Raw genomic sequence first — 16,985 nt, 5'->3', positions numbered from 1 at the left:
GGAGTTTCCCTTTGTGCAAGCCGTTTAGGGCTTTTATAAAGGCCCACTTAAAAAATTTGGTCCTACCCTTCCAAGCAAAGGCAAGCCTCCTGTTATTTTTCCTTCTTCGCGGTCCTCCCCACGGCCGCCGCCGCCGCGGTTTTTCCCCGCCGGGGGGGGGACCACCACCTGCCCCCAACCTCCACATCCACCCGGAGGCACCCCTTCCTCTCCAGGTACCTCCTCCTCCCATCCCGGTTTCCGTCTTTTCCTCGCCGCACCTCCCCCACGCCCTCGCCCTCGCTTTCCTCACCCAGCGGTCAACGCTCCCGGGGCATTTCCTTGTCGCCCTCCACGCCGCGGGGGTCCGTTTCCCCCCCTTTTTCATTATATTGTAAGACAACCTCATTCACATTCAACTGTTGGTCATATTTCCACCATATTTGGCATGAATTTGCTGCCCGCTTGATCTATGAACTGTTGAGTTCCCTCAACCCGTGGTGTCTCCAGGCCATGTCGAAGATATACTTATCGTGTGCGTGAATGGATCATTTCACTAGTTGTATGGTCATCTGCAGGGATGATTACATCATCTCAACGATGCAGTTTTTGCTTATTGTGACACAATCCACTTTAGTCCCGGACATGCGACATGATCACTTGGACTACAGGAGAAAAATTGGGGGGGGGGGGGGGTGTCATACAAAATTATTGTCATCCATAATTGACTAAAAAAAACTGTGATGAGCTATTGGATGCTACAATTCCAAGATAGACAAGACAATACAACATATGCTTCCAGTCATGTGTCCAGATTCAATGTTTGAATGTGTTAGAAAACAGCATGCACAGCATGTTGGTGATGGTGGATTTCTTTTGTATTATTCATTTTTTTTCTTTACAAAATGGTAGTATATACACCAGGGATTTGTATGGATGCATTTCTCCGAACTCATGATTTAATCTTATGTATTCTGAAATCATTTTCAGATACAATTATGTGATTGTAAACATTATATAGCTGTTTAGCTTTTGTGTTTCGATAGTAAAATCCCTTTCATTGTAGTTTTGTTTCTTTTCCTTGAGAGCAGTCGGTGCCATGTGGCCAATTTGCTCCCGGGTGTCAATGTTGCAATAGTACTATGGATTGGTGGAATGAGTGGTTAGGTGGTTTTGAGGTACTCTGTCAGCTACAGGGATCTGGAGTTCTGGACCCCATCGAACGTGACCACATGCGAACGAAGAGGCGACCAAACACCAACCGCCTAGCTCGACGGTAAATGAGTCGCTTTGAGATAGGTAAAGGGGGTGGCATGTGGCGTTGATCCAGGTGATGGCGTACAGGATGAGGTATGAAGCAATCAGTGATATACTACTACACTGCGTGGCGTGGGTCGTCATGTCCCATCCCTTTCAAGTTGCAGACTTGCTTGACCGTAATGATTGCTTGGGTCTGGCTGGGAATTTCTCAGATCTTTTTGAAACGAGAGAGCTGCCGATTATATTAAAAAGAAGAGAGATTCCAAACTGGGAACAACAACAGAGTCACAAAAGTAGCTCCCAACGAATAGTGCCGACTCAACTCAACTCAAAACAAAAAAGAAAAAGCCTTCATCGATCACCTTTGCCGCCGTCGGAAGCGTTGCAACCGGTAAGTCTTAAGCAAAGTTCTTTTTTTTTAATCTGGGCCAGGACCTCCTCATGTTCATGGGAAAGTAAAGCATGATCTTTTCTGCTTCTAAACCTGCAGATTATTTCAACGTAGAACTAGGAAGAATGCTTTATCCCCGAATTCTGTGGATTTTGGTATTTTGGAGAAGAAGCTGGAGGATCCATGTGCGACGCCCATGCATCTGCCACTGGACTTTCTGAAATATATCACGTGCGATTTCTCCAAGGAGCAAGAACTTGGAAGAGGCGGTTTTGGAGCGGTATACAAGGTACATATATGCCTATTTCTCAAACCACCCAAAAGTCCACTTTTGCAGTATGTTCAGTTTAGCAAATAGCCAATAATGATAGCAAATGATCAGTACTGAGAGTGCGACTCTGAAGAGGGCATTCTTCAGAGCAGGAAGGCGATTGCTGTGAAGAAACTTTATGAGGTGCAACTAGATGATGATCGGTACCATAATGAAGTTACTTATCTTATCGGGTTGAAGCATGAAAATATAGTACAACTCCTAGGCTATTGTGCTGAATCATGGTGGGAAGCTGTCCAAGCAGACGGAAAAGTATGTCATGGCTGAAATACGACACGGGACGGGCTGATCTGCTTTGAGTATCTAAATAACAAGAGCCTTGATGCATATATTTCTGGTACAGTAATGCTGTCATATGTAGCATTCACCTTCAACTTTGTGTTACCATACCATAAACATAAGCTGGATCATCTCACACATCTGTTTATTCATCTGTTCCTACAGCTGAATCATGTGGACTCGAGTGGCACAAGAGATTTGAAATAATCAGGAGAATTTGCTTCAGTCTGCATTACCTTCACAAGGAATGCAATATTGTTCATTTGGACCTTACACCACAGAATATATTGATGGATAACAATATGCTGCCAAAAATTGCAGATTTTGGTATGTCGAGACTCTTTGGCCAACAACAATCTCGGATCATCACCCAAAAACGTGTGGGGACACTGTAAGCTAATCCTCTTAATATAAGACTTACACTGTTCTTTAGTCCAATTGATAAATCTGATTGCACTCTCTTGTTATGACGCAGTGGATACATGGCACCAGAATACATAAACAATGGATTGATATCATACAAGTCGGATATATTCAGTTTGGGCGTTATAATCATAGAACTGCTGATAGGATCCAGGGACTATCCCCAGAGCAGTGAAACATCATTCGAACACGTCATCGAGAATATGAGACAAAGTTCAGCTAGGCATGAATTTTTAACAGTGAGCTCATTCTTTTTTTAAAGTTTTTTTGACACAATTACTATGGGGGTGTTTGGATACACCCCCTAAAGTTTAGTACCCATCACATCAGATGTTTGGATACTAATTAGGAGTATTAAAGATAGACTATTTACAAAACCCATTGCACAGATGGAGTCTAATTCGTGAGACGAATCTATTAAGTCTAATTAGTCCATGATTTGACAATGTGCTGCTACATTAAACATGTGCTAATCATGAATTAATTAGGCTCAATAGATTCGTCTCGCAAATTAGTATGAGGGTTCTGCAATTAGTTTTATAATTAGCTCATGTTTAGTCCTTCTAATTAGCATCCGAACATCCGATGTGACACTCCTAAAGTTTAGCACCTCGTATCCAAACACCCCCTATAGCATATTTGCTAGGTGGTTCAGAAATGGAGGAACAGATTCGAAAAGACATCCAAGTTCACACCTGTGGAAATATACAGTCAACAAGTACACGCATGCACCGTGATAGGACTTAGATGTGTTGACTCTGACCCGAACAAAAGGCCTGCTGCCTGGGATATAATCCAAATGCTTAACGCAACAGAGAGTGAGAACATGTGGTCTGGCATCAACGGAGGACCACTAGTGGACGAGGTATGCATTCTAGGTTCCCATTACAACAAAGTTCTTTTACCATCTTCTTTACGAACCATCGATTGACTTGATATGATTGTATTTCTGGTGCAGATCGTCAGGGACAGGTTCGCCAATGTCAAGGAGAAGATGCAGCAGCCGTCGATACTTTCGTGTCGGGTGGGGGTGCAATCATCCCAGGAGTCCTGCAGCAGAGGCGGCGGGTTCTAATCTGATCATTTGACACACAGTTCTATTTTTAACCTTCCCCCTCTGATTGACTTAGGTGGGAAAAAGGGAAGGCTAGCTTTTTAGGAGGTTGTGCTGCGTTGAGTAAGATCCATGGCCATGAATTATACTACTGGCGAGTGGCGATCTCTGATGAATTATCCTATGTACAATTTAGCCGTTATTTGCCGCTATAGCTTCATTTATCTCGCTATTAGCTGTTTTTAATTTGGAGGTCAAACGCTAAATGCCTTAACCCGCTATTTAAAACATTGCCTCTAACTGATTCCCCTACCATTCCCCCTAAGGATGCGTAGCACCTACCACCCTTTGCAAATAGAATTAAACATTCCTCACATTCATGCTCTTTGAATACAACAAAAGTGCTACCTGATCACTATGCCCTGAGATTCATCAGATAATTATGTGGAAAAAAACTGCATTTCGTGGCTAGCTAGTTATATTTTCTGCAAGTTTGCCTATACTTAGTGACAAATTGTTAACAAGCTTATGTTTGTTTTATATAAGGTAACTAGTTATACTAATGTGTTAGCTGGTATTCTAAGTTAAAAACAGAATGAAGTTCTTTTACTCTGATGAAGGAACTTGGTGGAAGTAAGATTTTGAAATTTTTTTGCTCAGTTCTTCTCTTTTCGACATAAAGAGCATGCAAACTTCCTATCAGCTAAATAGATTTATTGATGTCATAGGAAATTCCTTGTGCAGCTGTACTGGATTATTCTCTTCGTGTAATAGTGTGCAATATCACCTAAGTTTGGATTCGCAGTTGGTTTACAGAACATTTCCCTTTGCAGTCTGAGTAAAAATAGCCGGTTATGTTATGGGTATGCAAGCTCTCAGGCAAAGGAACTATCGATGGAGGACTTTTATGATACAATGCTAGCTAGACATCGTTGACGGAGAGCCAGTTGGAATGTTCGGTGTATACGATGGTTTGTATCGCCTATGCCCTATAGTGACATCTAAACCGTTATCAATTCCATTGATTTTCACAATGTCATCACTCCCTGAGGAACTTGACATTTTGAGTTGTTATAGTTGTCACAGTTTTCTGCGTGTAGGTCATAATGGAGCGATAGCAGCTGAATATGTCAAGGAGCATCTTCTCAGAAATTTAATCGAACACCCAAAGTTCATAACTGATACCAAGGCTGCTATTGGTACGCAGTACGCTCACATCAACAATTGTGGACTTTATACTTCTACACAAAGATAACATGATCTTGCTACTCTCTGTTGTTTTTTCTGCAGCTGAAGCTTACAACCACACAGATTCACAATTTTTGAAAGTTGATAGAAGTAAACCAGGTCCAGGTGCTGGCTCAACTGCCGTGACAGCTATTTTTGTAGGTGGTTGTTTACTTGTTGCAAATGTTGGAGATTCTAGAGCTGTTATTTGTAAAGGAGGACGGGGTAAGTTTATTTTCTGAAACATGACACATCTCAGTGTCTTGTGTCCCTATACTTGCACTTGTATCAGAAACTTTCAAATATTATATTCTGCGCGTTTTCCAGGTCAAGTATTCCCCCCATGACAAATCTGTAAACTGAATAGCAGTATTCCAAGTTAATATCAAATAAACTGACGCATCTCAACAGTTTAATGATGCTTTCCCCATCCTTTAATCTGCAGCGATTGTGTTCAAGGGATCACAAACCTGATCAGTCAGATGAGAGACATAGAATTGAGGATGCTGGGGGCTTTGTTATGTGGGATGGTAATAATTTCTCTGAACCTATCATAAAGAAACTGCCTGCATAATATGCGCCGCTACGTTTATTTCTACTGTTTCGTTATTGGAATTTTGTAGAGGGGTTGCGTGTGGGTGGTGTTGTCCCAGTCTCTCAAGCATTTGATGATAAACTCTTGAAGCAGTATGTTGTCGCTGATCCAGAAATCAAGGTTTGTCTTATTTAGTTTTGTTTTGTTATGGATTGTCTGGATAGTTTTCTCAATCAAGGTTTGTCTTGTATTTAGTTTTGTTTTCTTATGGATTGTCTGGATAGTTTTCTTTTCTCTATCATGGTTTGAGGAAGTACGTCGATTTTTGAGTGCCTAAAGAGTAAAGATGGAGATTCTATCAGCTGCAATGCCATACGTGAAGTTCCTGTAACCATCTGAAAACGATTCTTGCTGTTGCTACAGGAGGTGGTGGTTGACAGCTCCCTTGAATTCATCATCCTTGCTAGTAATGGACTCTGGCAGGTTGTCACTAACGAGGTACCTAAAAGTATTACCGAAATATTTTTCGTTCAGTGCGATTGGCCTGCCTATCTGATGTAGTTTGTGTATTTCCCAGGGAGCTGTTGCCATAGCCAAGAGACATATTTGGGACCCCGAGGAATCAGCAAAAGAGCTTCTCAAAGAAGCTTACAAAAGGGAAACTTCCGATAACACCACGGTGGTGATCGTCCGGTTCCTGCATGAGAACTCCGAGTTGCCCTCGATCTGACCGACTTTTTTTTATTTTAGCCCTTTTCGAGAAAAATTTTCATGTGTTTGGTACAATGGTATTTGCATTCTAAATTGTACGCAGATTGGCTAAGGATGTTTTCTGTCTGTTGGGCCAAGTTTATTGATTATGCAAGCTGTTCTTTTCCATTTCTTCAGGTGACAAATTCAGTGATGTTGTTGGGAGTCCCTACCATGTCGCACCAGAGGTACTACAGAAATGCTATGGTCCAGAAGCTGATGTGTGGAGCGCAGGGGTGATCCTGTACATTTTGCTTTGTGGTGTCCCCCCATTTTGGGCAGGTAAAGTATATGCCATTTTTTTTGGAATTAGCATTTGTCATTCAAAGCACCAAATTCGTTTGACTCCGCAAATTCACACGTTTTCCGTTATCGAATATGTTTTCTCCGCAGAAACTGAAGCGGGAATCTTCAGGCAGATTCTGCGAGGTAAACTTGATTTTGAATCTGAACCCTGGCCAAGTATCTCTGATAGTGCTAAGGATCTGGTCCGTAATATGCTTACTCGGGATCCTAAGAAGAGATTTAGTGCTCATGAGGTTCTTTGTAAGCACACCCCTTCATCTCTCTCATGTAGTTGCGGTGTAGCTGTGTAGGTATATATGTCCCACATGTCCACTGAGGATATGCATTTTTGTTAACTCATAGTGGATTATGGTGTTGTATGTGTCAGGTCACCCTTGGATTGTTGATGATGCCGTGGCACCTGATACGCCTATTGATTCTGCTGTTTTGTCAAGGCTGAAGCATTTTTCGGCAATGAACAAGCTCAAGAAGATGGCATTGAGGGTACGGTTACTTATCCCTATTTGATATGATAACTGATTCTGCACCTTTAGGTTCTGTTAATCGTTTATGTTTTGTTTATTGCTACATTAATGCCCTAATAATTAATGCTCCATTTAAGTTACTGCTAACTCTGGCTGTGTTTCAAAAGCCAACTCCACATGACTATTTTCCCACTCTGTCTGAAATAATCTTACTGTTAACTGTAGTGATTCCTGAATTATGATCACTATGAAGGTGGCACATTATTCTGTAACCAAATACAATTCTAGTAGAGGTTAAAGGAATGTATAGTCATACCTCTGCTTTCTACTCTGCGTGTCAAAATAATGCTCACTAGTCACTAGGTCCATCCAATTTTTTTTATATTCAGCAATGGCTTTGTTCAGATTCATTTTATCAAAGCAGATAACTGGATTTGCATAATAATGTTTCTATTACTCAATGGACAACGTGGAACTTGTAGTGGTAATCTTAAAAAGTTTGACAATGCTGTAGGCATCTTTTCACTATGCAGGTTATTGCTGAAAGCCTGTCTGAGGAAGAGATTGGAGGCCTCAAGGAGCTCTTTAAAATGATTGATACAGACAATAGTGGTACTATAACATTTGATGAGCTGAAAGATGGCTTGAAAAGGGTAGGCTCAGAATTGACAGAGAATGAAATCCAGGCTCTAATGGAAGCAGTAAGTGCTTGTTCAGTCTTTACTAGTTCAATCATAATCCTTTGCAGTGATGTTCTGCCTTTTGACACATTTGTAATTTGCTTCAGGCTGATATTGACAACAGCGGAACCATTGACTATGGTGAATTCATTGCAGCTACGTTGCACATGAATAAGCTGGAGAGGGAGGAAAACTTGGTTTCAGCATTCTCATTTTCCGACAAAGATGGAAGTGGCTTTATAACCATTGATGAGCTGTCACAAGCATGCCGTGAATTTGGTCTTGATGATGTTCACCTTGAGGATATGATTAAAGACGTTGACCAGAACAATGCTAGTCGGTCTCTCCGTCTCCCTGTTCTAGTTGCATTCACAAATCTTGGTTTTGGTTGTTCACCAGTTAATTTCTATCTGGTTTTCACTTCAGGATGGACAAATCGACTACAGCGAGTTTACAGCAATGATGAGGAAGGGCAATGCTGGTGCAGCAGGAAGGAGAACCATGAGGAACAGCTTGCACTTGAATCTTGGCGAGCTCCTGAACCCCAGCAAAACCTAGTTAGTGCATAACAGAAGGCCTTGCCGGTACATTCCCATGGCGTCCGAAGTTTTGGATGCGTTGTTGATCAGCTGGTCTCATATGAGATGTTGAGTGGTTGTCCTGTGGTATTACTGAGGTGCTGGAGAATTTTCGTAGTACTGGTGGTATCAGCTAGAGAAGAGACATGCTACCCTGTGGTTACTATGATCAACTGCTTATATGTATTCCTGTCGATGTAGATTGAACATTGTCGAAAATATTCCCCAGAAGTACAACTTTGCTGTCAGTGTCAATTTAGGTTGATATTAAATGGCACCGTCTAGCTCTAATTTCCTCACGATCTATCTTTTCTTTACACTTTTTTCCCTTTTCCGAATACAATTGAGATATATCTGTCTTGGTCAGGAAATTAGTGAAATGGGTATAAAATTGTGGTTTGGACGGACCTTTTCCGTTGCAGCGTGGGATCTGTGGCTTGTCTTCTGGGGAGGAGCGGAGCCTTAGGGTATGTTTGGTTGCTGGGCTTATTCTAGCCTGGCTAGCATTTAGACACCTCGAGCAATGATGGGCCGTGTGAGCCCACGTTAAGGCTCAATTAAAAATTTGACATTCAAGAGACCTGCCCAGAAATTTTGAATTAGAAACCACCTTCCTGGTTGCACATAGAAGCCCAGTCTGCTCAGGCAAGCAGAGTCTCCCCTTTTTTCTTGGAAATGGAAATGCAAATTCTCTCAGCTTTGCAGGATTGGAGGACCAGACCACTCGTTCCAGAAAGGGAAAAAACCTATATTTACTACAATACTACCCTGAGAAATTTACTTATCCATTTAACCCGCATACTTTATCCATTTACTACAATACTACAATGCTTGTCTTGTCGCTTTTACAGTTGCTAAAAAATTAATGGATGATAGCGTCACCCGCCCCTACAAATAATTACCAGGGGCGGCCCTTGAAAAGGTTAACCTTTCGGTGTAGAACTGCAGATGGACATGTTAGTTGCTTACGTATACGGCGATGAGACACGTGTTGTGTTTCCAATGATATCAGCGGCTTGTAGTAGTTGTTGTTTGGTGCAAATTTACGTGATGAAACATGACATGATATTTTTCGTGGCCATTGTGAAGAAATTATATATAGATCCCACTGCTTTCAACTTGTAATGTCAACTGCATATGATGAAATCAAAGCTGGCTCAAAGAAAAAGGGCAACCCATTTCCCCTCCTTACTATCAGGGGGTCCACAGAAAACGTTGAGAAGATGTCACAAAGTTAAATGGATAAAGGTTGAGATCAGTCAAATTCAGGTTGAATTCGAAATTCATGGGCTGGAATGTCTTCTATTTTGTCCTAGACGCATCCACGAAATTTTGCTAAAATTTGAACACCTGGAGTGGGAAACACAAATCACAATTGGCAAGGCCCTCTCTTGGTCAGCAAATTTTCTGCTATCAGGAGTACTAAACTTCTGCAAATAAAGAGGTTGTGTTCTGCTCTAGGTATGCTTTTCCTTCGAATTTGACTTTGGAGCTTTGGAGGTTTATATATATCTATAAAATATCCATATTTCATAAAAAAATAAAATAAAATAAACTATCCGTCATCACACCAGTGGTAGGAGAGATTCGTTTTTTTAGAACAAAACGGTATAGGGGAGAGATTCAAATCAATCGTGGCCGTAGATGCACGATCCATTGGCTCACATTGGTACTTTTAAGCTTTCCAATTTTTGTGCTATCTGAACATATGATATGCTCCCATTTGCACAGGAGATATGATTTTGACTTTTTCCAAATACGTCTCATGTGAAGGTGAAAGGTCGTCCTGAAACTCCATCCCTTCCAAGTTGCAATTGCAGGATTGCAGCCGTGACCTGGGTGGGTTGACCTTGCTTGTGCTTGTTCGGATCTGGCCTGGGTTCTAACGAGCGAGAGGGGCGGAATCTCAAATCCCTGTTAGTCTTGCTCACATTTGCAGTCGGAAGCGTTGCACATCCTCCTGCTGCTGAGATGCATAGACGGTAAGCCTAGCAAAGGCATTATGGCCAGGACGGCCGGCCTCAAGCTCACGGGCAAGTAAAATCATGGCCTTTCTGCTTCTACACCCTGCAGGTCGTTTGATACGTTGGAGAGGAAGCTAGAAGATCCATGTGCGACCCCGATGCCTCTGCCACTGGACTTTCTGAAATCTATCACGCGCAATTTCTCCCAGGAGCAAGAACTGGGAAGAGGCGGGTTCGGAGTGGTTTACAAGGTACTGTTTCTTTCTCCTCCCTCCTCCGATCCACTTTTGCAAAGTGTTTAGCGATACTGGTCGCAAATGATCAGTACTGAAAATACTAGTCTGAACAGGGCGTTCTTCAAAATGGGAAGATGATTGCTGTGAAGAAACTTTCAGATACGCACCTGGATGATGGTCAATTTCGGAAGGAAATTACTGATCTTATCGGGTTGAAGCACAAAAATGTAGTCCAACTCATAGGCTACTGTATTGAATCAAGGTCGGAAGCGGTTGAAATAGGCGAGCGGAATTATGTCCTGGCTGAAAAGCAAGAAAGGCTGATTTGCTTTGAATATCTGGAGAAGAAGAGCCTTGATAACTATATTTCAGGTATGCAGCTAGCACTAGCATTCACCTTCAACTTGTGTTACCATAGCATAAATGCGACTGTATGTGTATTGTGAATTTATTTTGGCAGTGATTTGATAGTGCTACCTACCATAAACATAATTTTAATCATCTCACATATCTTATCCATTTACCTGTCCTACGCAGCTGAATCTTCTGTACTCGAGTGGCACAATATATTCGAGATAATTAAGGGAATTTGCTGCGGTTTGCGTTACCTTCACGAGAAATGGCGCCTTTTTCATTTAGACCTTAAACCCCAGAATATTTTGATGGATGGCTATATGGTGCCAAAAATTGCAGATTTTGGTATGTCGAGACTCTTTGGCCAAGAACAATCTCGGCTGATCACTCAAAATCCTGGGGGGACCTTGTAAGCTAATCATAAGACTTACACTGTTCTTTATTTATTACTCCAATTAATAAATCTGATTACATTCTCTTGTTATAATGCAGTGGATACATGGCACCAGAGTACTTGAATAATGGGTTGATATCAACCAAGTCAGATATATTCAGTTTGGGCGTTATAATCATAGAGTTACTTATAGGATCAAGGGACTATCCCCGGAGTAGCGAAGCATCTTTCCAACAATTCACCGAGAACGTGAGATGAACAATTTCAGCCTTGGCATATATCTTTTTAACAGAACTGATCTCATTCTTCTTTAATTCTGACACAATTACTTACTATGTCATTATTTTTTTTGTTAGGTGGTTGCAAAATGGAGGAGCAGGCTGGTAGAGACATCGAAGTACATACCCTTGGAAATCTACTGTGAACAAGTAAAAGCATGCATCGAGATAGGAATGAAGTGTGTGGACCCTGACCCGACGAAAAGGCCTGCCGCATTATGTGATATAATCGGAATGCTTAACGCAACAGGGAGTGATGAGAACAGTGGGTGCCCTGGCGTGAACGGAGGGCCACAAGCGGACGAGGTATAATAATCATGGACTCATGCATGGCCATATTAATTATACACGAAGCTATTTTTATTTTATTTGTTTTGAAATGAACCCGGCAGCTGCTGTCAATTATATTAAAAAAAGAAGAATAAACCCACACTGGCCAAACAACGAACAACACACTACTAGGAAATCCATGATTATATTAAAAAGAAGAATAAGCCTAGATTAGGCAAACAACGAACAACACACTACTAGGAAATCCACGTTTAGAACCGGTTCGGAACCCCCTTTAGTACCGGTTGTGCAACCGGTACTAGCAATTCGGTACTATAAGGGAGTTACCTGCCACACCGCGCGTGGGGCGGCCTAATTAGTACCAGACTAATTTATTTTCCCTTTTCTTTTCTTATTTTCTGTTTCTTTATTCTATATTCGTATTTCGTATTTTTTTCCTTTACGTATACTAGTTCTAATACGCTAATATATATAAAGTTTTATTTATCTTTAATATTACATTGAGATACTATTAGATATATATACACATATTGTGCACACACATATATGAATAATATTACACATATATATAGACATATTGTGCATACACATACACATATCGTACCTACTATTCTGAACTCGAGTCCTGACGGTGCTGCAGATTTGATCCATCATTATGAAACTCCTCCACTGGATTTATGACCTCGTCCAGAAGGAATCCACAGAGTTGTATCAAGGGAGGATAAAGTTTCTAACCTTTAGAACACTTGAACGAGTGAAATGCCCAACAAATGGTCAAAAATCCGGCAGCACCTCCCCTATGGCACCATGGATAGGGTGAAGCTCGAGCTGTGATTAATTCTTTTTCTATTTCTGCAGTATATGAATTAGTTGGAAAATATAGTAAAAATGTTGAATTAGCTAGAGAATATAGAAAAATTCTTTAATAAGCGAGAAATAAACATTGTTTCCTACAATTTGATAATGTAATTGCTGAAATAACCGATACAAATACCATTAAACTCAAATGTTGCTGAAAGTTTAGATAGAAATACACAAATTAAAATTTCAGACCCAAACAACATGATACACTACAACAAACTCAAATGTTGCTGAAAGTTTAGATAGAAATACACAAATTTAAATTTCATCTTATTCTAAAAATGACTAATTATGTACCTCTATTTCATCTTATTATCGATCTCTATGTACCACAATTTATCTCGCTCACATTTGCCATAATTTATTTAAACTATGAAATTATTCCTCTAACTTCATATCAATTTCTTTGACTAGTACGAAACATAGCATCCAAAAAATTATAGCTTATTCTAAAAATCACAAATATGAGCTCTAAATAACACATTCATATCAATGAAACATTTCTCCATTGTACCTTATTCTAAAAATCACAAATTACTCTAGCTCTAAAGCATAAAACTTAGTATACTAACCATGTATCAAGGGAGGATGAAGTTTCTAACCTTTAGAACACTTGAACGAGTGAAATACCAAAGAAATGGTCACAAATCAGGCAACACCTCCCCCTATTTCGTCATGGATAGGGTGAAGCTCGAGCTGGAGAAGATGGCTCGGGCTGGAGGAAGAAGGAGGGGTATTTATAGGAGGGACTTTAGTACCAATTGGGGGCACCAACCGGTACTAAGGTGGGAGGGGAGTTAGTATCGGTTGGTGCCCCAACTCGGTACCAAAGGGGTGTGCCACATTAGTACCGGGTTGGGGCAGCAACCGGTACTAATGGTCACCCCCTTTAGTACCCAACCGGTACTAAAGGGGGTGGCGCATTAGTACGGTTGGGGCCACCAACAAGTACTAATATGCACCGTTTAGTACCGGTTGGTGCGCCCAACCAGTACTAAAGGGGCTCAGGGACTAGCCGTTAGACCTGGTACTAATGCTAACATTAGTACCGGGTCAAAAAGTGATCTGTACAAAGCCTCGGGATGAGAGGTCTATTCCCCAGTAGTGACAACATCGGCATCGGCCGGTTGGATTGGGACATCAACACGCGCCGCACAACATCATACTACTCAAACTCAACTCAACTACACAACAATATCGGCCGGTTGGATTGAGGCATCAATCGTGTAGCCGCGCCGCACCATATGGCTAGTTGGATTAGGACATCAACCTGTACCAGGCAACATCGTCGCCTTGCCGCACAAGCTATTTTTATCATGTTTACAACTGTAGAGTTTTGCATCACTATATGGAACCATCGATTGACTCGATGTCATTCTATTTCTACGTGATAGGCCGGGCGCACGCCATTGCAGACCGGCCGGAGCGGGTTAGCCAACAGGACGAGGAAGGCGAGATCGCGGTTCGTGGGGCGGCTGGGACAGTGGAGGTCCGTGCTACCGTACAAGACGGCCAACTTCCGCGACCTCTACCGCGTCGGCAACAAGCTCCATTACGGTGATCACATGTGGTACCATTGCACGGCATTGGTCGACGACAGCACTGTGTACGCGGTCAAGGCCATTCCCAAGAGGAAGCTGCTGTGCCGGGAGGACTGCGATGACTTGTGGCGCGAGATCCAGGTCATGCACCACCTGTCCGACCACCCCAACGTCGTCCGCATCGACGGCACGTACGAGAAAGGTTCCTTCGTGCACATCGTCACGGAGCCCTGCGCCGGCGGGGACCTCATGGACCGGATCGGAGCCAAGGGTGGCCGCTACTGTGAGGGCGCTGTCGCCAAGATCATCAGGGCGATCGTTGGGTTCGTCGCCTGGTCACATTCGCTCGGCGTCATGCACCGCTACCTCACGCCAGAGAACTTCCTGTTCGCCAGCGACGCCGAGGACGCCCCGCCCAAGGCCACTGACTTTGTCTTCTCTGTGTTCTACAAGCCTGGTATGGTGTCAGTGCCTCCTCGCTTTACCCTGCACAAGTCTATTTTTCCTAGTGTACGGCATCCTTTTCCTTCCTATTATGCTAGGAAGCTCTCGGTCAGTGAGTCTTGCACTATATGTTTATTGATGATGCATGCCGTTTCCTTCCATTTTCTCAGGTGAGGAGTTCTGTGGTGTCCTTCCTCAAAGAAAAGATAGACACTCTGACGACGTTGAGAAACCCTACTATCTTGCACCAGAGATACTTGCTGAGAAATGTTATGGTCCAGAAGCTGATGTCTGGAGTGCTGGGGTGATTCTGTACGTTTTGCTATGTGGCGAACACCCATTTTCGGCAGGTGAACTATTTGTTATTCTCAAATTTCAAACCATCGAAGTTTACATCTATCAGAATTCACAGGCTTTCTGTTCTTGTATATGCTTTTCTCCTCTCAGAAACTTACGAAGGAATCTCCATAGACATTCGACAAGGCAAACTTGACCTTGAATCTTCACCCTGGCCTAGCATTTCTGCTAGTGCGAAGGATCTGGTCCGTAATATGCTTACTCGGGATCCTAAAAAAAGATTTAGTGCTCGTGACGTTCTTCGTGAGTCCCTCCCTCCCCTCATCTCTCTCAGTTAGTGTGTGCTGTGGCCTGTGGGCATGTGTGCTTGTGTGCGGCGGCGGCAATTCCTCATAACGGCATTTTCTATGGCAGGCCACCCATGGCTTAATGATGGTTCTGTGGCACCTGATAAGCCTATTGATTCTGCTGTGCTATCAAGGTTGAAACATTTTTCAGCAATGAACATGCTCAAGAAGATGGCATTGAGGGTATGTAGATCTACTTATTCCTGTTGATGCAATTGCTAGTTCTGCACTTTCATTTTTTTTATGGTTTGTTCACTGATACATTAACACCTTAGAGTTAACGTTATTACTAATACTGTTGACTTAATTGCTTGGTATCCCAAAGCCAACTCCATGTAACTTTATTTCCGTCCTGTGTCTCAAGGAATCTCACTGTTACCTGTACTAGTTCATAAGTTATCAATTATTGTCAGCATTATTAATTCCATATTATATGCAAAGTAGTCACATTCACACCCTTGCGTGTCTCATAGCACCCAGCTTTCTTCCCTCTATTTTTCCAGCATTTTCCATCCTCTTTTCATATTTATACATTTACTAATGGTTCTTGTTCAGATCCGTGCTATTGATGTAGGAGATTAGATATGAGATACGATGTTATGGATTGCCATGTGCTTTCTGTCGTTTGTCTGCGAATGAACTACAGAAAATCTGTTAATTTGGTCCCTTGATGCATGCTGGAGATTGTAGCATGTCTCTAATACTCAATAATGACGTGGATCATGCCATGGTCGTCCTAAACGTTTGACATATTGTAGGGATTTTTTTTTCAATCTGTAGGTTATTGCTGAAAGAATGTCTGAGGAAGAGATTGGAGGCCTCAAGGAACTGTTTAAAATGTTCGATACAGACAATAGTGGAACTATTACATTTGATAAGCTCAAAGCTGGCTTGAAAAGGCTAGGCTCTGCATTGTTGTCAGAGAATGAAATCCAGACGTTAATGGATGCGGTGAGTGCTTCTTTACTATTTAAATCATAACTTTCTTGGGAAATATAATGATATGTTGATCTTGGTCTTGTCACACCTTTTTATCAGGCTGATATCGACAGGAATGGAACCATCGACTGCACTGAATTCGTTGCAGCTACGTTGCACATGAATAAACTGGAAAGGGTGGAAAACTTGAATCAAGCGTTCTCATTTTTTGACAAAGATGTAAAAGGGTATATAACCACTGAGGGGCTGTCACAAGCATGCTGTCAATTTGGTCTTGATGTTGTTCACCTGGAGGACATGATTAAAGATGTCGATCAAAACAATGTTAGTAGGTTTAATATTCAGTGTACTCTTTACCTCCACATTTTCAGTTGCATTATTGACTCTAGCTAAGTTTAATGCTGTTTCGTCACTTAATTGATTCTTATATCGTTTTCACTTCAGGATGGGATAATTGACTTCACTGAATTTTCGGCGATGATGAGGAACGGCAATGCTGTCGAACCATGATAAACAGCTTGCACTTGATTCTTTGTGACCTAGCACTTATCAGAATGCCATGCCTGATGGCCTTCTACATTGTCACGGTCTCATGGGGGTGAAGTTTTGGATGTGTTGTTTTGTTTCTTTTAGGGTGTTTGGATGATGTGTTGATCTGCCGTACTAATGTGAGATTTTTACTCGTTGTGCTGTGATACGAAAGAATAATGAGTAAACATAAAAATGTATTTTCTGATAACTAAAATAAAAATGTATTAGTTGATGAATTGGACATGTACTTT

General features: G+C 41.9%; 1 protein-coding gene and 2 pseudogenes across 1 annotated transcript; all 3 read left to right on the top strand.

Moving 5' to 3' along the window:
• Positions 1–3,072: 3,072 nt before the first annotated feature.
• On the top strand, positions 3,073–6,641 carry LOC106804490 (annotated as a pseudogene).
• LOC106804454 (calcium-dependent protein kinase 24) lies at positions 6,305–8,237 on the top strand. The gene is made up of 7 exons (XM_014805614.1): positions 6,305–6,317; positions 6,368–6,511; positions 6,623–6,775; positions 6,903–7,018; positions 7,533–7,700; positions 7,787–7,996; positions 8,106–8,237. The coding sequence occupies exons 1-7, from the start codon at positions 6,305–6,307 to the stop codon at positions 8,235–8,237; spliced, it is 936 nt and encodes a 311-aa protein (XP_014661100.1).
• Positions 8,238–10,051: 1,814 nt separating this feature from the next.
• Positions 10,052–16,977, top strand: LOC101770797 (annotated as a pseudogene).
• Positions 16,978–16,985: the final 8 nt, after the last annotated feature.

The sequence above is a fragment of the Setaria italica genome, chromosome VIII (genome assembly GCF_000263155.2).
Source record: "Setaria italica strain Yugu1 chromosome VIII, Setaria_italica_v2.0, whole genome shotgun sequence".
NCBI classification, from domain to species: domain Eukaryota; kingdom Viridiplantae; phylum Streptophyta; class Magnoliopsida; order Poales; family Poaceae; genus Setaria; species Setaria italica.
The sequence above is the reverse complement of the archived record's forward strand: the minus strand, read 5'-3'. Positions and strand labels throughout refer to the sequence as shown.

What these genes read in the sequence shown, in the direction of transcription:
- LOC106804454 (XM_014805614.1), top strand. An exon ending in TGTCCCCCCATTTTGGGCAG is followed by an intron (nt 6,512 to 6,622) that starts GTAAAGTATATG and finishes TTTTCTCCGCAG; the next exon opens with AAACTGAAGCGGGAATCTTC. An exon ending in TTGAGGATATGATTAAAGAC is followed by an intron (nt 7,997 to 8,105) that starts GTTGACCAGAAC and finishes TTTTCACTTCAG; the next exon opens with GATGGACAAATCGACTACAG.